This window comes from Opisthorchis viverrini (genome assembly GCF_000715545.1).
Source record: "Opisthorchis viverrini unplaced genomic scaffold opera_v5_79, whole genome shotgun sequence".
In the NCBI taxonomy this organism is placed as follows: domain Eukaryota; kingdom Metazoa; phylum Platyhelminthes; class Trematoda; order Opisthorchiida; family Opisthorchiidae; genus Opisthorchis; species Opisthorchis viverrini.
This window is the reverse complement of record NW_008751737.1, coordinates 97,919-119,924: the sequence shown is the minus strand read 5'-3', so window position 1 is coordinate 119,924 and position 22,006 is coordinate 97,919. Positions and strand designations below refer to the sequence as shown.

General features: G+C 45.6%; 1 protein-coding gene across 1 annotated transcript in view; it reads right to left on the bottom strand.

Moving 5' to 3' along the window:
• The window catches only part of T265_04726 (hypothetical protein), a gene marked incomplete at both ends in the record, with an annotated part of 85,019 nt that overhangs the window by 37,927 nt on the left and 25,086 nt on the right, over positions 1-22,006 (bottom strand). The window contains 4 exons of the mRNA XM_009169539.1: positions 2,601-2,792; positions 2,829-2,889; positions 4,393-4,578; positions 21,284-21,391. Coding sequence (XP_009167803.1) covers positions 2,601-2,792; positions 2,829-2,889; positions 4,393-4,578; positions 21,284-21,391 — 547 coding nt within the window. The remainder of the gene's footprint in view (positions 1-2,600; positions 2,793-2,828; positions 2,890-4,392; positions 4,579-21,283; positions 21,392-22,006) is intronic.

Here is a 22,006-nt window from a genome sequence, read left to right as displayed (position 1 = left end):
CAGATGAGGTGAATGCACGAATCTGCAAGGCTCGGGCCGCGTTTGCTAACTTGAGACACCTATGGCGTCAGAATTGTTTATCCCTGAATCTGAAGGGACGTGTGATTCAAGCTACAGTACGAGCTGTCTTGATGTATGGCTGTGAGACTTGGCCTATTCGAGCAGCGGAACTGAGACGTTTTCAGGGTTCGACAATGAATCCGTAACGAGACAGTTAGAAAACGTTTTCGGTTGTGTTACGGGTACTCCCATTGAACAATGTGTCTAGAGCCAGAAGCTGCGTCGGTTGGGACATGTGTTACGTATGCCGAACCATCGTTTGCTGAAGAGAGTACTGTTTTCCATGCCCAATTCGGAGTGGCGTAAACAGAGAGCTGGCCAACCCTTGACCTGGCAGAGGAGTATGAAGGAGATGACGAAACGCTTGGGTGCTGTCGGTGCTACTCGCCTTCCAGGATGGCGTGATCCTCACTGTGCCTGGTTGGAGACACTACAAGATATGGCTGCCAACCGATGTCAGTGGCGCTCCGTTTCTGTCAGTTTCAGTCCAGATTGCCTGAGTGAATGTCTGGAGGTGTAGGCACCTCGGAATGATTGTGTTAAGCTAGCACTAAGTCCCTCCCCCATCCACCTTTATTCTTTTCTTTACAATAAGGCTTTCAAATAAGTCATGGTTGTACGGCAGTGAAGCATCGGTGTTGAACACTGATGTCATGCTGTCGATGATGATGATGATGTGCATTCACTCATATGGTGCACGTAATTCACAGCTGCCATTAGCACCAATAACGGTACTAACATTGGCGAAAACAGTACTATCTCAGTCTAAATTACATTCGTTCACTCGTTTCTGAGCTAGTCTGTCATTCTTCTGCGTTCATCTCTATGCTGATTTGTGAGTTAAATTTGGCGTTTCACTTCTACTTTCACTGGCTCGTCTGATTGTCGCCTGAGTTGTATGTCATTGAAATGGCGAGCTGTAAACGTGTGATGGACCGATCAGATAACAAACACACGCAGGAATAATCGGTGACACGACCATCTGTCTCTCTGAAATGCAGTGGACGTGGCTTTAACCAAGCAATAAGTTATTCAGTCCGTCACTACCCCGACAGACATTCTCCAAATATTACTGTTACATCAGAGGAAACTTTGACATGATCATCAACAGCAAGGACGGATGCTGAATGACCCAGTTTTCATCTGTTTACAGAATGACTGAGAAACACGAGTAATGGTAGGTTCTGAGGTAATCACTGGTCACCAATTAGTGACAGCGGCACCTAGAGATGGTATGGTGGCTGATTATTCTCTGGGAGATAGTTGTAACAAATTAAGGGATGAGCGATAGAGGAAAAAAGTTTGTGTGAAGTCGGAAGTGATGATGACCAGTGTAAGTTGCGTTCCGTTATGCTCCATAAGCAACTTATAGCTATCTCTCCCGAACCATGAGAATGAGAATGCGGTCTGGGTACACTGTATTGGACGCCGGCTTAAATTCATCAATTGAAACTGCAGTTTCCCCATAGACGGATAACGACTGCACATAATGAGGCAAGTAATATTCGGAAAATATATGGAGCTATTGCGCCGTAGCCCGATTTTACTCCGGTTATATGGGTGATAATTGGAAGGTTTGCCTCTGACAGCTTATTGAATGAGACCAAATATCTTTGAGGACGAAATTAGGCGCTATTACAGAATAAACGCAGCTGAACTGATAAGGCTAAATCCGGTTGGTGTCGCACAGGGCAAACTCGTAGTGCGACACTGGTAATACCAACTGTGATTGTCTCCCATCATGTCGAAAAGGAGACAAACATAGCATATTCGACGTAAGTCAATGTAGAAGTAGCTGGAAAGAAGATTCAACCAAACCACCTCAGTGTTCCAGACAGCTCTTTGATGCATATAGAAAACCCGGGAGATGAACGCGTCGAGGTCTTTTGCCACAAACCTAACATAAACGATGACCTTAACTCAGTTGAGAATCCAGGACTTAACGGTAGACGCAATTACGGCGAAGGCATTTCAAGAACCCTGCAATTAGGCCTACCGATACCTTCGACATACGCATCTCTTACGGCAACATATAGGTTGGTTAACTGTGTCAACCTTTTGACCTCCACGGCAATGCAACCGGATAACATAGCTCCACTTAAGCTCCATCACATATCATCATCATTGACAGCATGACATCAGTGTTCAACACCGATGCTTCACTGTCGTACATAACCCTTGTCTGTGTACTCTGAACGGCGCCAACAGGTTTCTCATTTATTCCAGTGAGTCAGCCTACGCGCTCACCACCCTAAGTAATGGGCTCTAGATATAAGCCATCGTATGCACGGAATGTGGTTTCCGATTTTTTGATGGAAACGAAAATCCCGTCAACAGGATCGTCTCGTGTTAGTGGTACTGCGTCGGTCAGTACAGGCCACGAATGAGTACTTGGAACTGCACATGACCGAAAGAAGTCTACCATTGGAAGTTGGAATGGTGAAGCGAGAAGTTAAAGTAAAAAATAGCTATTTTTGCACCAGGATAAGCTGGCAGGAAAGTGCCTGCTGCTTAGCTTACATGAGTGTCACACTACTTACATGGTTTTCCTCTCCGAACCGCTGGATAGCATGCTCAAGAAGAGAGAGTTTACCAGCAGCCAGTATACTGGCTACGTCATCGGGATAAGCAGACGTCGTAACGTTTTGTTCCACTCCAGGTGATCCAGGAAGGTCCTCATTGTCATTTCCAAGGTCAAAGTCATTGAACTGTTCTGCAATCAACTGTTCGAGCTTATTTTTTTATTGGAAACAAGAAGGACTGGCTACCTCATCACGCAATCTTTTATCGTCCTGGTCGCCATCAGTTTCATCGGAAATCTTGAAAGGGCTGGTATCAAAATGAAGTATATCCGTCGACATTTGAGGTTAACTGATGTATTCCAACGAGCTGATGTTGAAACTTCCTGATACTGATAATATTCTATTGTCCCCAGTCCCTCCACAAGCCTGTTGTCAGGACCGCCAACCGAAAGCAAACGAGTTGAACCTCGCGCTCGTCTCTTGTTTTGCAATAGCGAAAGGTTCAAACATAATTCACGGATTGATACAGGGATTGAAGATTTTCCCTCAGCTTCCCGGGTCATGTTTTCTCCCGTCGTCCGGTGGCTTCTGTTCTTCTGGAAGGTACAACCGAAATCGGTACGTTCGAAATTGGTTTCGTTTTTCCCTCGTGCTAATTTGTGAAAGAATTTTTTTCCGTTGTACAATCTATTCACAGAGGACACACGAGTAACTGTTGAATTTTATTACTCTAAAAACATTTGAGAGAATAGCCTTGATATTTTGCGCACACTTCCTATTTTACACCAAGTCCTAATCATGACATCAATTTATACCGATCGCCCTCTATGGCCATTGATAAACCACAACAGATGTGGGCGAAATGGCTGCCCGTCGAACGTCAAACGCGGTATGCAATGCCACACCTGCAAGGCCAGGTGGCACTTCAAGTGCACGGGTTTGCGGGACGACCAGATAAGCCGATTAGCTAACTCTCCTGATCCGTTTGTCTGCGCCAGTTGCCTCTACGTTAAAGGTGCAATGCATACAGCAGCCAAGAGTAGAGCCCCCCAAAACGACACCAAATCCCCACTGCAGAATCAGAAAGACCGATGTGAGTGCGCCGCTTTGTTTGGGATACGCGACGCGAAATTGGAGCGTCTTTCTAAGGAACTGGAGGATTCAGACACTAAGAATGCGGCGACTTGGACGAAAGTTGGTAAGGAACCTTCTTTGCTGAACGAGTAACTCGCGCTATCCATACCGGGTCCTCTGGCTGCGAAGAAAGTCATACAAATCTCTGACGCGGCTGCAAAGACCGCCACAACGTCTCTGGTGGACAGGCGCCTAAGGGAAAACAGATTGATAATCTGGGGATCATTTTCCGGAAAAATCATGCCAGCGAACCTGGCACAAACAATCCTTAGCAATGTCCTCACCAAGCCTGATCAATCGCTCCACTCAGAATGGTTAAGCCAGAAGGGAACTCTTAAACTTCTAGTCACTCGTCTCCATCTGAATTACAGAAGATATTGGGGCGGGCTGGCAGCATTCAAAAGGCCAACCAAAGATCAGGCGTCTATCTGAGGATCGCCCCCTAGGCGCGCGAAAGCTTGGTCACAGCAGGTCAGCGATGGAGGCACGAAACAGGCTTCTGCAGGACAACAATTCAGCCGACCCAAAACTCATGTCCAAGTCGATTATCGTCATATCCTCTTGTGCTCCCTAAAGCAGGCCGACGAAACCAGCTACATCTCCGGACAGCAGTTTTTATTTGACCACCACAGGCCTCTCGCCCACGAAAAGCAGTTATGTACTAGAGGAGGCAAACCTCACATGCAAGCAGCGCCCAAAGTACGTGGAGCTATCAACGCTTATCTCCGTAACAGACGACGCAGCTGCAGCCATGCATTCCTGAACAAAGCCATAGCCTCTGAACTTGACTGAGTCAGGTGTGCGGGGACAACCAGCGAAACCAAGCTCCAGCTCCACTCCGTCAAACGCGGCCTCTTCGCTTCTGGATACAACAGCCGCCCAGGACCCCGACAACCAAAGCCATAAACATGACTATAGCCAACCGGGAAATCCCTCGTTCATCCAGTTGGCCACGCTGTTTGCCGGCGGATCAGGTGTCCACACAAACACGAAAGAAGAGTGACTGCAGCCAAACAACCCACATAAAATTCGCCAGATTATAAAACTGCTGGCTGGCTTCAAGATGCAGTCCTCCACAATAACAGGCCTTCAAGGAGCGTGTAGTGACAGTAATCTTCTCAGCTTAGTTCTCGGTCTGAGCCTCCCAAGCTAGCGTTCACGTCAAAACAACCACCAAAGCGGAACCGCTGTAAGTCAGAAATCAGCCAATAGAAAATTCGGAAACAAGCCACCATTCTGGACCTCGCTCGGAAAAACAAAAGCGTATTGTTCAAATACATGAGACATCGACGCAGAAACAAGCCATCCGCGGAGTACCGACGCAACAGTGGGATCTGAGGTTTAAAGAGAACACTACGCAGGTCTATTTTCAGCCCCAGCGTCTAGGTCACATCCACTCTTGTCAAGGCGTAACTACGAATAGCCTCTACCCAACTTGGTCTCCACGGTATTGGACATTCATCAACTCTTGCACAAGATCAACCCATTCTGCGCGTTGAGGCCCGAAGAGTTCCATCCAAGGATCTTGAAATAAACGTCCTCCACACTGGGAAATAATCTGCACCTGGTGTTTCGTCAGGCGCTCCACGAAGGCACCCTGCTCTCTGCTTGGAAGGAAGTTATTGTCATGTCGATCTACAAAACTGGTGACCGAATATCGCCTGGCAGCTACAGGGCTATAAGCCTTACTACCGTGCCGTGCAAGGTGATGCAACGCATTCTGAAGCTGTCCTAAATAACCTAACTTCTTAATCCGTGGATATAAGGCCAGCAACCATTTTCTTATCTGTTCGTTGTATGCGCGCAGTAAGGATAGTTTTTACTGTGTCATGAGTAGACAACTCGGTTAGTGTCTTCAAGAGCAGTCTGACGCGGGCCACATACAGTATCTGTAGGTCCATGTGAGTAATATGGCAGAAGGTTGGCCGAATCATCCGTAGAATGGCGAATGCGTTTTGAGTCGATGTTACGGTACGACGAGGGAGTGTTTGAAGAAAGATTGATAACAAAATTTTTTTGGGTATTTGTCCCTGTACATTCTCACCATGCACGACAAAGGCGTTCGCTAAGTCTCCTCCGAATGTCATATGAATGCATTTTCGTCATCCAGTGGAAGGTGCATTTCAATGGCTACTGCGTCTCCATCCAAATGTAGGGCTTGTAATGTCGTTTCAGAGACCCGGTTAGGCAAACCACCAATGTAAAAGCAAAGGAATGGAAACTGTTTCACTGCTTGTGATGGTCAATCTTGACGGCTTTTTGAGTATCCAGGTAGGTGGGTCCAGTAAACACCCAGATTTTCTACAGTACCAGATCACTTGCACCTTTTAGAAAGGTAGGGCGTCGAAGAAGTAGCTGACGGGATAACAACACAGTGCTTGGTTTTAATTTTGGCAGTCCGTTTACCCTAATGCAATGAGAAAAATCGAGGAAGGTGCAGGGTGTCGTACGAAAAAGTGCGGGCCCGGGTTCAAAACGCAGACACCTTGAGATTTCCGCCCGTGTGTCCGAAATTGATATCGTTTTTTACTCCTGCAAATGTATCAAATACTTTCTCACTGCCCAACTTATTCATTAAGTTAATACACGTCATGCTCTGAATTTTTCATTGGAGTATAGCCTGTGAGATAACTACTCTGCTAAGTTGCATACCATTTTCGCAGGGCTCCCGCCAATTCACAATCATGAGACAGATTGTTAAAGGTCGCTCCCTGTTATAACAGTATGTGAACCACAGCACATGCGGATGGAATTGATGTCCGTTGAATTTAAAACGTGGAATGCAATCTGCTGGGTCTGGTGGAAATTGGAGCGTATGGTTTTGAGGAATGAGCAGATAAACCGGTAATCAAATTCCAAACTGAACCAAGCTCCCGCTTCTAGGTAGGAGATACCGGTGCAAATATTTCATTTTTATCGGTACACTGGAAGGACGCGAGAAAATAGAATGTAGCAGCCTGTGTGAATGTCGATAGTGAACGCTCGTCCCTAAACAAATGCTTGGGGCTTAGCATCCAAGCTCAGCTGGCTGAAAAGACTGTTATCCAACTATCTGATACGGCAGTTGGGATTGCCACAGGCCAGGCGCATTAAGGAGTCCGGGGCGGTCATCTGGGGTGTCGTTTTCTAGGGCAACAGACCCGACCGAACTGGTACAATTGTCCCTTGGCCGTGGTCTTACAAAGCCTGTATACGAATGCTTGCCGCGGATTCGTTACGCGAAGATTTTAGTCTTCTAGTTATTATTTCCTGTCCAAATGCCGATCAGCGTAACGAAATGCGGACTAGTAGTATTTAAAATGCACTCCAATATACCTACCAAACATCCCAGGATCATCTTATAGAGACGCAAAGCTTAGGTCAAAGCGGTTGCAGGGAAGTGTGTAGCAGGCTTTGCCTGGGCGACGGGACAAAGGATTTCTGTGCTATAACAGAACCGGTGTACTTGTGCGTGCAAAAGCATACTGAACCAACTAATTACGACTCCAAATTACAGGACCTCCTTAACCTTGTCAAACCCATCGACTACCAATGACAGTGAGGCTTACGTTAAGGCCAACCTTTCGAGGGCAGGGCATCAAACATATGTAGAGTTATCGCGGCTAATTCTCCTAGTGGACAACATGGGTGAAATTGTAACTTCACACTTTGGTCTCAAAATATAAGTTACGTTGAACCAATGTTGCAGAAACTTAGAGAAATCTATTCACGGAAGAGCCGCAAACTTTGACCTCGACGTCGGAGACTACTGGGAGGGCCCTACTACCACTTGTTGGTCAGCCAGGACAAAGATTACTTCGCCACACCCACCAGATGAGGTACCTGTAGTAAAAAAGCCGTGGAAGGTGCTAAAAGTGTGCGATTATCGGCCTCCAACTTCACACCATCAAAACCAACAAATTTCGCTGCGAACCCAGACGTCACTCGTGACTCCGAGGGCCACCTCTACAAATCTGGCAACACCTGTCGGAAAATATTACGTACTGCAAGAGCTCATGCTGATTGCAGATGACCCTGGAATTACACATACAAAGAAGAACAAGCATGACGAACAAGCCGAGTGGACTACATCCTGTAAGAAGTTTGCGTTCTGGATTCAAGGCACAGTCCTCTGCGGAAAACAAGCCTCTCGAGAGCATCACCAACGTGACTGTCAGTGCTGTTTGTCCAATCAAACGCACGAGCGACCCGGCAGGGTTTACCAGGGACAACTTCAAGGCCCAACTGAACACGGAAGCTCAAGCGGTCAAACACAGGCATGTTCGCCACAAATCCTGCAACAGAGAACGGAAGAGTCTAAAATATGAGGTCCTGTGAGCCCAGCACACCAACCGTCGAAAGTTCGCTCCGAGAGTAGAGACGGTTGTCATAGTGTCAACCGTGCCCATAACCCATAAGTCTGCTGATGTTCCATGTCTCAAGACAGCTCTCTGCTTCCCACTGTTGGTCATGGTAAATTCCGGTCCGCAATCTACATTCTTTTCAGCAGTTGCCTTATCTATCACAGAAGTCCATATACTCACATCAAGCTCACATCAGACGTATTCAGCACTGCAATTCCAATGGGTAGCAGCCTCGTCTTCTCAACCGACGAAAACGTGGCGCATGGCCTCAAACGCTCCAGATGCTGCTCTGCTTAACCATAACCCCACCTGTGTCTAGGAGCAATAATATGAACGCACGTTCCCAGCTGATGGGTGGCATAAACATATTGGTGCATCCAGAATTGAGGCTCGACTGATGTCCGGGGTAGCCACAAAAGTAATGAGGATTATCCGATGCAAACACGCCCATGCTTTAAATGACATCTTCTGAATGTGGTAGACGTCAAAGGAGGAGAATCATAGTTATCAGGTTTTTCGTCTCTGAATTAACTGAATAATAAACTGGAGCGGAATTGGGCCGGGGTGCAAAACGTGGAATCCTGCCTGGTACTGGACAAGACTGTGCATCGCAGAAAATAAGAAACCAGAACTTCTGACGAATGATCAGATAAAAGTAGGCAAAGTACTTAGGCATCATCCAAAAGCAAAGGTGCACTACGTGCACGTGTACTACTTCGCGCATAAAGCAGCGCCAGAGACAAACCAAATGCCTTCTTTTGGGGGAGAAAAGGTAAGCGCACGACCAACCAGGAAGGCCACGTTCCATAAAAAAGAACCTCAGAATGCCAAATAACTATTGGACTTCAATGGCTTCAACAAAATCTCTACACAGAATCCAGCGAACACGAAGGTCAATCCGTCAGTTCAGCAGCAACCTGGTTGAAAGTAAAATTTTAAATTGCGCGAAGTCCCTTGTAACTTTTGTACCCGCCTGTTTGCCATAGAGCTGTGTTGATCCTTGTTGATCAGTATCTTTACAGCGTCAAAACACCAACAAGAGGATAGCAGCAATATATAGCGGATATCTGGGGCCCATCTAGAGCACCTTGCAGCCCTATAATAACCCCGGTAACCTCATGAAGTCCAATCCTTGTAAGGTGCAAAACCTATAGCCTCTAACTTAATTAGTCTGCACAGAGGAAAGTGATCTACTCTTACGTCAGACAACCTGTATCGCACAAAACGCTTGAAAACTTCCATAACCCAATCTCCCTGAACTCAACTGCGTAAATTCAAATGTTCCGCCTAACCCTGCCTTCTATTCATTGACATTTTCTCATTATCGCATCACCCCATCTCTATCCCATCCATTAAAACACTGCATTGCGCAAACTATGAACATGTTCTTGGTTCCTCAAATGAACCGTATTATCAATTGTTTAAATTCGCATTTTGGGCACGTTTCGAACTGGTTTGTCACGCTTGATACTCGTCTCCGTGTTTGTCGTGGGTCTAAATGTCGGTCGATAACTGTCAATGTTTGTCGTACATTAATTGATTTATTGATATTTTGTCATACAGTACAGCACATTTTCGTCGGGCTCACTTTCGTTTTGAATTCGGATCCATTCTTCGGTGCTCGTTGCTCGACTTAGCGATTTTGTCGCTTACACAACCCACTTCATTTCGATTTGGCTAGGCTTAAGCATACCAGGAAGGCCTTCAGCTAGTGACAGGACGAGTTCCAGCAAACAACAAGACGTGTTGTTCAGCCATTTGGTATCAGTTTACTTGTTAAAGCTTAGCTAGACGCAATGCAATATAATACGACGCCAAGACTGTCGTTGTCCTCTGGATTCGGCCAGCATGCACGATTGAGGTTCTACAATCAGCAGAGTGCAAAGGTATAATATTGGTAGTTAACATAAACGAGCGAATTAAGCGAATATTGTATAAAGTGAATCCGGATTGCCCGGAAGAGGTGTCCCATCATAATAATCGCACTGTACTGGCACCTTTGGGGAAATGCTGCATTGGCTCCTGACCACTGCCGCCTAGCTGAGGGAATGGATTAACCACGGAGGTGCACAGTTTTGTCAATATCGCACGATGCAACATGTTGCCAGTGAATGGTAGAATTGGCACGATGCAGAGTACGCAGAGTCGTATTTTGCCAAGCTCCTACGAACCGATCATTCGATTTCGTAACGTTTAATGAGGGGAACGAACCGAAATATCCTTCAAGTATTCACCTGGGTGGAACATGGGTTTGAAACTGTACACAAGCTACCGTGTATTTTCAGAGCACTGTCCACTCTTGCTGACTCGGGCTCACAATAGCAACTGCGAACAATTTTTTTGGCCCCAACCGCGCCTGGCACACGTTAGTTCTGAACGGCTAAACGCCTTGTTCGGACTGGGCCAACACCGTTTTCCGCTGTAATTTCGGTCTGGCCCTTCCACAATCTCAATGATTTCATTCACGGGGTTCGTTCGGTCCCATTCAGTATCACTACTCCTACATCAAAAATGTCATTTGCACCTTTTTCTCCACGCTATTGACACTAGTGGATTTACACAATCTCAACACAAACCATACTTTTGGGACGAAACTTGCCACTACTCTCTATTTTAAATTTCTTCCATCTGATTTCGATCTGCGACCTTTGTGACCTTTGACATTTCCTCAACTACCCAAGATCGCCAATGGCCAACAACGGTTTTTCAGTTTTAGTTCAAGTCAATGGGCCCCACCATTGACCTCAGCGTTCCTCAAGCCCTCTGTTCTAGCCTTTTTGTTTTTCACATACAATCACTTGTAACTCGATAAGTGTGTCACTTTGGTTGTACGTTCCGACCCATTGTTTGTTGCCTACCGCGCCTTGGTTGTTATGACTCAGCCATGCCTCGCTTGGTATCTTCTCTACATGTTAGGAAATAAACCCATTATAATTAACAGCACAGATGTTTGAATCAGTGACGTTTTCTGACCTTGAACTTTCACTCACCTAAACAAACCGCGGTCGAAGACACGTCACAAAGTCTGCAGCTTATCAAAAGATATTCCTGTGAACTTCTTTACTTAAAACACCACACGGTTTTGTGAAATTCACTTCTGTAAATTTGCGTGATCGACCACAGTAGGCGAAGAATTCTGATTGGAGTAAAATGCCGGTAGAACGAAGGGTTTAGTCGCAGTTTGTCCCAATACCATGAGAATAAAGTAATCGTTACATGTCCTAATCACGTGAATAAAAGCCGTATTCTATACGACTCCCCATTCCCTGATAATAAACGTTCACACAGTTAGGTAGCTAGTCAGTTTGGGGAATGCCATCGGTATCACTCAGATCCACACTGTCTCCGGGTGAGTTGCACATCTGCATGGAATAAACCGAAATAAGACACGGACGAATGGACTTTATTGTAACGCTAGCATGGAATGGGTAACTGCTAGAATTAGCGGGCCTATAGCGGATAACGTGAGCAAATACCAGTTCAAAGTAGTGAAATCAAGTGAGAAAAAATAGGCGAGATGATACAACTCAGTTCGTTGGTACAGTTAGTTATTACCACCACAATAAATCCAAATCGATCTCCTTCCTGGAATCTTCCTTGATATATTCCTAGATACTTCCTATCCCGTCGTAGTCTGAAAGGTAGATCACCGCTCGTTAATTCACTGACAGCGTAATTCGACACAGCAAGAAGGGAACACGCCTTTCACGAGGAACAGAATTTCTATTGTGTCATATTTCTTTTTGTGTTCATTTAAACAAAAGTCATTCGATACGAAGAGAAGAGGAATAAGCTGAGATTTTAGTGAGAGATAGAAAGTGGTACAATTTGAGTAATGATAAGTTACAAAGAAAGTACTAATTTACGCTGGTCAGAAGGATCACCATAGGCTCCTTAGAAGACTAAGGCCGAAGAATGGATCATCAGAATCTCCCTCTGCCTTCTTCCGCGCGCTCCACCGTTACCGGATCTGAAGAAACATCTTCCGGACACCAGAAATATTTTGAGCCACTACAGCAGCCAACAAGATCTTGTGAATATTAGGAGATCCGCTTGTTACGCGGAGACATCTTAATAGGTAGAGCATAAACCTTATTTTGACAGCACCCTCTTTCATAGAACCTTGGCCAGTGGATGCCCGTTTCTCTGAAACCCATATCTGTGGAGTAATTTTTACGCAGCAATCTAGCATTTCGCTGTACTCATGCCTGCACCAAAAATAACCATGACCTGCATTATTATGATGGGATTTTCTTCTACTTGATCTTACCACCTATCTTACAATTTGGCACACATTTCACGGATTCACGGGTTGATACACATGATAGAGGCTTTTAGCCAAGTTTTCCGGTTCGGTTTAGCTCTTGTCGTTTACCTGAAAGGCATGATCAAAAAAGTGTGTGGCGCTGCTCTTTTGTTCTCAGCGCCAGCAATGTGCTTGCCAGCAAGAGGGCCCGCATAAACAAGTGTCTAATTGTGCCTTGAACTGGGTGCTAGAAGGATCGTAGACAACCGTCTGAGGAAGATCATTCCACGCAGCTACTACACGAAATGAGAAAAATTTTTGCCTAATGAATATGTGCTCCGAGTTTGAAAATCTTCTTACATTGTCCCCGCCGTGTGTTCTTTAGGTCAATGGTCAAAACCTTTTTGGCTAATTGTCGATCAGTTTGGGTACAAGTAAGAATTAGGTCCCCTCAGAGGCGACGCCACTCCAGGGGAAAGAGATCGAGCGTCGCGAGACGCGTCTCGTAGTCCATTGATTTGAGGCCGGCAACCATTCTCGTGGGGGCTCAGTAGACACCCTCAATGAGGGTGACCTCTTTCGTGCGTCCTGAGCAGACAACTTGGTTGACGTATTGTCTGAAGTAGGCCCCATAGAGTAGTTGGAAGTCCATGCGAGTAATACGGGAGAAAGTGCGCTAAATCATACGTAAAATGGCGAATGCCTTTTGGGCCGATTTCTCATGGCGCGGTGAGAAGGACAAGTTTGAAGAGAGCCAGATACCCAAATTCTTTTTGGCATTTATCATTATGATGTTTTCCCACCCTGCCTCATCATGCATGACAAAGGCATTCATTGAGTGTCCTCCAAATGGACGCACTTTTCGTCATTCGGGGGAAGGTGCCAGTCCAACGACCGCTGGTTTGCAGCGTCTACATTCATTTGGAGGGTACTGGCATTGGATTTCCAGGATTGTCAGTCGTCCGCAAAAAGTAGACACGGACTTGCAAGAACATCTGGGAGGTCGTTGACGTAGATCAGAAACAGCAGTGTTCCCAGGACGGAGCCTTGGGGAACTCCAGTGGGGACCGGCGCTGGAGACGAGTAGGTAGAACCTACGTTCACTCGGAACGATCTTTCTGATGAGAACGCCCTGATCAAGTGTAGGAGTTTTTCTTCAATCCCGTAGGACTTGAATTTTTGGAGCAACAGGACGTGTGGGACAATATCGAATCCATTTGAGAAATCAAAATAATATGAAGTCCGATACGAGTCCCTCGTCCTTGGCATGGGTTCAAGCTTTCAATAAACACCAGGATGTTTGTCACGTAAGAACGGTTTGGGAGAAATCTGTGTCCAGCTGGAAATGTTATGTTGTTGGAAGTAAGGTTATTTAGGATAGCTTGGTTCAGAATCCGTTCTATCACCTCGCGCGGCACGCTAGTGAGACTTATAGCCCTGTAGCTGCCAGGTGATAGTCCGTCACCAAAGTTTTAGATTGGCCTGACAATGCCTCTTTCCAAGCAGAATGAAGGCGGCCTTCGTCGGCGGACCGGCAAAACACCTGGTGCAAATGATTCGTCAGTGTAGACGGTCTGTTCTTTCAGGATCCTTGGATGGACCTCGCCGAGCCCCAACGCCCAGAATGATCTTGTGCAGGAGTTGACAAATGTCCTGCACCGTGAAGACCGATTCGGCTACAGGCTGTTCGTAGTTACGCCATGATAAGACTGGATGTGACGAGGACGCTGAGGCTGACTACAGTCCTGGATAGCGTTATCTGTAAACCTCAGATACCACTGTTGGGTCGGTTCTCTGTTCCTGTCCCTCGAGAACGAGGATGGTTTGTTTCTGAGGTGACGTCTCATGTATTTGAACAGCACATTCCCATTTTTTCGGTGAGGTCCAGAATGGTTTTCGTATTTTCCATGGGCGGATTTCTGATTTAGAGTGATTCCACACTTTACGAAATGCCAGCTCATCGTCTGTCTCCTTTAGTCAACTTTTTGAAAGAAAAATTGAGACATCTTTTCCAGATATGGATTAAAACAACTTGGTTGGGAACTTTGCCTTCGTCCGATTTCTACCAGTCACGGCATTTTATAAAGCGGAAAATGAACACACACGTACATGAATACAACTATACAGTATTCGTCCATGCTGCATATAATCTAAGCGCCAATGCTGCCTTGCGTTACGACCGGATATACTACAAATGCAGCAGTCGGCCATCAAACCAATGGAATTTCGGGGAACTTGAGGAACATAGTAAGTTGAGTGCAACTTCTAATTAAAAACACTACACGCAGCTCCAGCTGTGCAGTTCGTTTTTGTCTAAGGAAACACGAAAACTACCTCATAGTCACATCTTATCATCTGAAACACGATTGTCGTTGCTAACATGCTATTTCTACAGAGGCCGCATTGCTCCCAGGTTGTCAGCCCCCCGCCTCATGGTGATATTTCGCTGAACTAACTTATACCGTATAACTTTATCTTAACTTAAAACTTATACCTTGTACATTACCTATGCCTGAAAACTTCACAAACGAAAGATTCAGCTGGGTTCCAGTTGAGTCTCTTGATAGATAGATGATAGAGTGAGAGTAGATACATTTTTCGGTAAAATCCTGACGTCTTACTGAAGCCGAAGAATTCTTGTTGAATGGGAACATCCTTCGCTCGGTGGCATGCGAGTCACTTCAACCCATCTCTACGCGTATTCCAATCCTTACATTGCCATATTTCAAATAAGGCAGTATTTTGAACCCGTTTTCGCATAGCATCTATATTACGAACCGGGGTCTTCTTTCTTAACTGGATGCCTGATGACACCCACCAACATACCGTCCTCCTTTCTACTTCCACAATAAATCGCACTATTCGCAGTACTAACCGCTTTTGATTTATATGTTCCTAACCCGCACCAGCCAACTGTAGCAACGCTTCCGTAAAAGATAGCATTTAACACAGAACAAAAACCCTTGTCTGACACGGACAGCTCATAATCACAGTCATAAACGCAGTTGAAGATTTGTAGGCCATGTAAGAAAAATTTGTTGATATGTGCAGCTGAAAACGAGGTATAAGAATAATACACCCTGCTGACCACCTATTTTCCCCTGAAAATGCTTTTTGAGCTACAAAATAGGTGAGAATACCAACTTCTACTTAGGATTTAAAGCGTATGCCTTAAAAGTATTATTCGCAACCCGGAAGAGACCAGTCATCGCACTTTAGGCCGGAAAGCTGTTGTTGTGAGAACGCGTCTAGAAGTGATGATTATTTCTTGATACCAGACCCGTGTCTGAGAGGCCGCAACATGGTTGGGCGGTCTGTTAGACATCAAGTCGAATAAAGATTTGTATGTAGTTGGTGTTTGTGGAATTGGGCAGCTTATGATTAGGGCGGGTTAGTGCGATGGTCCATTGATTAAATCCTCCCTGAATAATCGGCCCTGCTAGCAACTACTTGGTAGAGAACATTAGAACTCCGGTAGGCAACGAAGACCGGCGTATCAGTGATGAGATAGGGTAAGTTAACTCCATTTAGGTTTGCCACGGTGTCCCGTGCTTCTCTCTCATCATCACGAGGTTCGATTTCCGAATAAATAATCTCTCAGCTGGTGAAATACTTATGTGTTATTAAATAGGTCTTTCGTGAAAATATATGGGGACATACTCCATGAGATATAAGCTAAAATCACTGTAAAAGTATAGGGTTTGCCTGTTGCTAAGAGAAGTACCAAAACTGTCCCAAAGCACCAATATTTTAAAGTAAGCTTTTTCAAGTCATTTCGATGGGCTGCACTTGAATTTACTTTACGCCAACTCGTTGTCATCGAGGACTTAATATCGGACCAACCTGGTTATCTGGCTGGCCTACAGTGCATCTGACTTCAGGGAGCACGCATTCAAAGAATATGGCCTAAAAATAAAGTAATTCATAGACAAGTTTTGATTGATTCAACGTCGTTTATATAGTCCGGTTAGGTTTTCGTGGCGATCGTGCATTCGCAATTAATTTTCGGAAGTAGCAGCTGAAACGAGGAAAAATTTATCCGGTTGTTCACTTTTAAACTGATACCACGGCAAATCATTTTTCTTAATGTCGTCTCAGAAGAACGTCTAGGATGGATTTTGATTTGTGATTGCAATACAAGGCAAATAAAATATGCGTTATTAAAAAAACTTAATTACCATTTATCCTAGCCATTCTTCCCGGCAACAAAGTTCATTGAAATATTTTGAGACTGAAGGCGATTCTCTACGCAGAAAACTTCGCCCGTCTCCGTTGGTTGACAGAATCACCTCGGCCCCCTTAAGAGTGTCGACGACGTTGCAGCACTCCTCGTCAACAGGGAAGAAAAGAGGCAAAAAGCACGCATCCGCTGGCTGAGCAAATGCAGATGTGACGGGAGGTAACCTAATGGGTCACAGAAGAGGCAGCCAATTTGATGGAATTATTTTTAACTGTGCAGGGAAGTTTTCCCGTCCAGTTTGGTGCCAGTGAATATCTTCCCAACAGGAGAAAAGAACCCGGAAAAAATGTGACTGCACTCGGCTGCAATTTCTATAAGTGTTCGACGTCGCAAATGCCACCGACCCTCCTCAACACGCTGCTCGGCAAATTCATCTTCATCGCCATTTGGTGCACGCCCGAATTAGGTACAGCGTCATTTATGACCTTTCTATTGGTATTAAAGCCAACTAGACGGGCACCGTATCGGACGGTTACAGGCCAGAGTACCCTCAAATCAACGTAAATTTCCGTCCTCTTACAGTACGGTTTGTCACAGTTATCACTAGCTCCTCACCGTTGTTGAGCTTCGTCAACTGCGACAAAGTGTGCCCCCCCCACCCACGAGCGCCGGCATTTCCTAAAGCCTGATAAGTCTGGTGTTGGCACGTAAATTGAAGGAAGCAAGTGTGTTACTGACGGACCAACTGATTTTGTAGGTTGACCCAGGATAAAAACAAATGATAATTGGTCTCCAGCATAAAAACAGCTGAACAGGCGCGGAATCAAGATTTCAGAATCTATCCTTGACTGACGTTTAGCCGTATTTTCAGGCGTCACTGGCTGTCCCGATTGGATTTTTACTTGTATTTTAAGCCTCCCCAGTTATGACTGGTTTCAAACGGATAACTATGCAGCAAGGGAAATTGCGCGCACGGGTTTGTTGCGACCTCTGGATGGCCTTGCTAGTCGCCTAGGATAAAAACATCACAAATGTCTGAGGCGCATTCTCTTCCAAGGACCCTGGAGGTAAGACCGGAATTGAAGTAGGCTTGGAAGATCAGGGTTGCTAAAGCATGAGGTATATTGGCTTGCTCTCCAATGGAAATCCTGCATGTCACATTTCGACGATACTGTCTCAAGAACTCGCTAACAGGGTCGAAGAACAGTTTCAAACAATGCACAGAGTGGAATCCCCTCTAGACGGCTTCCGTGGTGCTGTGAAGAGATGGAGATTTGCGTCTGTGTTTGAATCATTTAATGAACTTGTGGAAACTAAATGTTTTGGCACCATGGCGGAATCATGCAATTACTGGCCAACTGGAGCAGCACGAGTAATTTGCTGAATCACAAGTGAGACTAACTGTCCAGTGAACGACAATTACGATTGACTGAATGCCCCGTGCCACGGGGCTTTCAGGGGCTGGATTCTAATAATGACGCAGCTCTCACCTAGCCAGCGTATGCATATAGATTGTTTCCAGCAATCTGTTGAACCACGTCGAGTTACGCGCAAAACCCCAAAAGCCAATTCTTTCAAATGGAGGTTTATCTACAAATGCGGTACTATAAGTACAATAATAAAATGATAAAGCTTTACAAACCTCAAATCGTGGGACTACGCCGGCTTCTATACACCGGTTTAGGAACTGCTAATTCCTAACGGGTCTCAAAGTCCACGCCGACTCGGAGCCACGTGTTTACAAGCTAGCGAAACCACGTGTGAACTTAAACGACACGTCCGATGACAAGGTCAAAGAACGGTTTATGTTCAGGTCAAAAACAACAAGGTTGGTATGGGCACAGACCAAAATAACAAAAAAGGGGGAATTTTAAATGTATTCATCGTGAAGTATAAGGACGCAACAAGGGTGCTTCTACCAAGAGTTTGTCCCCCCTGCAGCTGAGCATTGACAGAGAACGTGTCAACCGTTCGTGGCACATCATATGAACGTGAAAACTCTTTGATGAAGGTGCTACTCGAATTGTCAGTTTTGTCCATAGTCTTCCCTTTACCGGATACCACTACGCGGTTTGCGTCCATTCGTACGCACAAGTCGTCCGCAGCGAATTCCGGGTCGGCTGGGATCTCCACATGCAACTGTCCAGTGAACGACAATTAGGATTGACTGAATGCCCCGTGCCACGGGGCTTTCAGGGGCTGGATTCTAATAATGACGCAGCTCTCACCTAGCCAGCGTATGCAAGACAAAAACAACATGCCTGAATGACGTCATGGGACAATTATCCCATATATCCAACGACCGGTTGTCTAAATTTGTCTTTTCAAAACGGAAAGTTGAGTGCGGCCAAAGAAAGCGAACGAAACAGGTGATGACGCGAAACCACCTCGGGGTAAACACCACTACTAATAACAATCACAAGAAATAACATTTGAGAAATTTTGCACTTTAGTTGACCCCTGATCCAGTCGTCAAGAAAATGTACGAATAGCGAAATGCTCCGAAATGAATGTATTTGCTCCTCCGAACAAAATCTATGTACACAGGGCATGGAAATAAAGATGACGATGTTCATCTCCAAGCTACGAACTGTCGAACATTGCCGTCCGCACCACCGGTATAGACGTGCGGTTGTCTTGTGTGAAAGGCCGTTGAGAAGATGGTGGACGCACCACTCGGTTGACCGGTACGTATCAACTGGACCGGGATGATCACGGGTTTGGAAAGTAAATCGCTGGGAATTCGTAAAGAGAACAGGAGTATGTGAGGGGTGATAAGTCAGGTAAATAGAAAAAAACTCTCAGCAACCCCTAATTACTGGTCTATCAATAATACTGTTTTCCAACGTTATATAGGCAAACCAAGAAAGGAGTAATCAGGACGAATTGGCTATGGTACAACGGAGTCTGAAGGGGCTATGAATACGACTGGGTACAGCTTTGGGGTTGAAAATAATGTACCACCTATGATAGAGATTGGAGGAGGAAGGGAAGTAGTTTTCAGGAAGAAACAGCAAAAACCACGTCTGCATAGTCATTTGCGTGGAAAGCCCGCGATGGAAGGTTACACAGATGAGAAAAGAGCGATAACCAACTCCGTAAAACATAGGGCGCTGTACTGGTCTGATCACGCCTAAAACCAGGATATCCTAAACTAGGTACTGATGAAATCGGCTCAGCAGCCAAGCGCGATAACGCGGTAATTGAATGGAGAAATTCATTGTAATCTCCCAGGGGAGCGTGACCTGCACTCCGAGTGAGATTCAAAAGCAAACTTGTGTCGTTTGTTCGACTAAACACAACTTTGCGTTCTCCGGAAAAATACCCCATACATTCCCAAAACTGTTCATTCTTGGAACCGAGAATCATACCCGTTGGAAATCCCTCAGTCCCATAGTGAAGGTGCAAAACACAAAGGTTTGGAAAAAACGCCGAAAGGATAGTCATCACCCGACGTCCGTAGATGATTTCTTTGGCATCGAAACGGCATTTGACAGGCATCCGAACCAATACAGCGGTCCTATTTCTTCATTACTATTGGTCCATATCGCCTTTTCGATATGCTGTGTTCCAGAGCCAGTTGATTGGTCGATCGAACATCTACATACGCCAGTTTTTCCTCTTTGAGTTGAGTGGTCTATTTACCATTTTCGCCGCGTTCGTAGGGTACCTTTTTGTCATTCCGTTATAACTTCGGACTGGATGTGCGTTCCGGTGGTCTTAACTTTGTCAATTTTTGTGTTCCACTCTCACCATCCAATTGACTTCTCCAAGCTATCAACATTTAGACATATTGTCACTTTGGATGTTTATTCGGCGAACCTGATCCAGGTGGTCTCGGTTTAACAAACGAAGATTTAGACGACCTGCCGAAACTGGTATTGAAAATTTCGGGATCACCGAAGCAGGTACATAGTTACCTGATGCGTCGATTAACTTGTCTACATTTCGTTCACGTGAAAACTTTACTCTTCAAGTAGTACCACTTTTACGAAAGTTCTAGTCGTGTTTTGAAGAGATATACGCATCAGGAATAGACCAATAATGAATAGTGATCGTGGGAAAACACATAGTTTGCTAATTTACAGTGCATGCAACCTGAGGTGAAAGCATATCCAGGAGGCTGATGGGCCAATGCGGTCAAAGTAAAAATCTCACTGCCCAAGGCTGAATGAATAGCCGGTTAAGCACAAGCATAGGAATCGATAGATAAGACATTGTGAGGCAGGCGTATCATTTTGGCAAGCCAGGAACACAGCACTCGCAGATACCTCTGTTAACTTCATATGTTCTAGTTGAGCCTCGAATGTTACGAGAATGATCAATATGCGCCTAGCTGATGGAGGCGGTAAGGTTGCTTTTCGAACCCTTTTCCACATGGTGCACACTGAACATGCCAGAGAGATAGATGCTTCTTCCAGAAGCAGACAAATACAACGAGATCGCATGCACTCTCCTCGAACTAAATAGTTAGTTGAGGTGTCCGGAAAGGGGAACAAGGACGGGCTACGGACATTCACCAAGAATGGCGCTACATTGGGAAAGCACGCTAGTTGGGCGAGCCCCTCAGAACCGATTCTTAAAAAAAGGTTGCAAGTTTGAATGCCATTCTGAATGGGACAGATGTGATTTCACACGAGGATGATACAACTGTACAGATGTGCAAATTGAGATCAGGGGTAGAAACATTAAAACTTCTCATAATTGTCTAGTGGACTATTCTGAATGACGTGAAAGTGGGCAGTGAGAAAAGAAGGGGGTTATGTAATAGTATAACCAACGGGACATAGCGACTTACTCTGATACGGTAGCGTGGAGGATGAGCAAGGTACCATCGTCCATGGCTGCAGAAACAAGTGGGCGATTTCTGTGAGAGTCCAGTTGCCGAATAGCCCCGTGATTCAACCTGACAGTATGAGGATGGGGTGTGTGGAGTGAACTAGTCAAATACGAGAATGGTGCTAACTAGAGTACGTTGGGCAGATAGCCAGAGGCAATACTGCATGGAATGGGAAACAAACGAATGAGACAAAGCGACGGAACAGGGAACGGTCATAACAAAGCGATCATCATCCTTATCATCGACAACACAACATCGGCGCTCAACGCTGGTGCTTCGCTGCCACATACATAACATACATAACATATGACTCTCAGTTATAGGAAAGGCGCATGCAATGCAGCCGTGTCCTCAAGTATGCTGCACGAAAAACCTGAACCCTACGGCCTACTGAGCGTGGTTCGAACCGAACCTCTGCATCTCAATGGAGGCTGTCTAGGTTTGCCCTACCTGACAGTATCTTAGCCTTCGTGCTCCTCTCTCGAGTGGCACGGCAGCTAGGCGCCGAAATACGACGACTACGACGTTCATGCAAAGCTATTCGGTGGTCACTCTACTGATGAAAACTAGGGGCGTAGCTAATCGGAAAGACTCATGAGTACACCTCGGCGGACGATTCCCAGATGTCTGTCCATGAACGGCGAGTAGCAATTCACATTGTTCATCTGTAACACTCTTTCC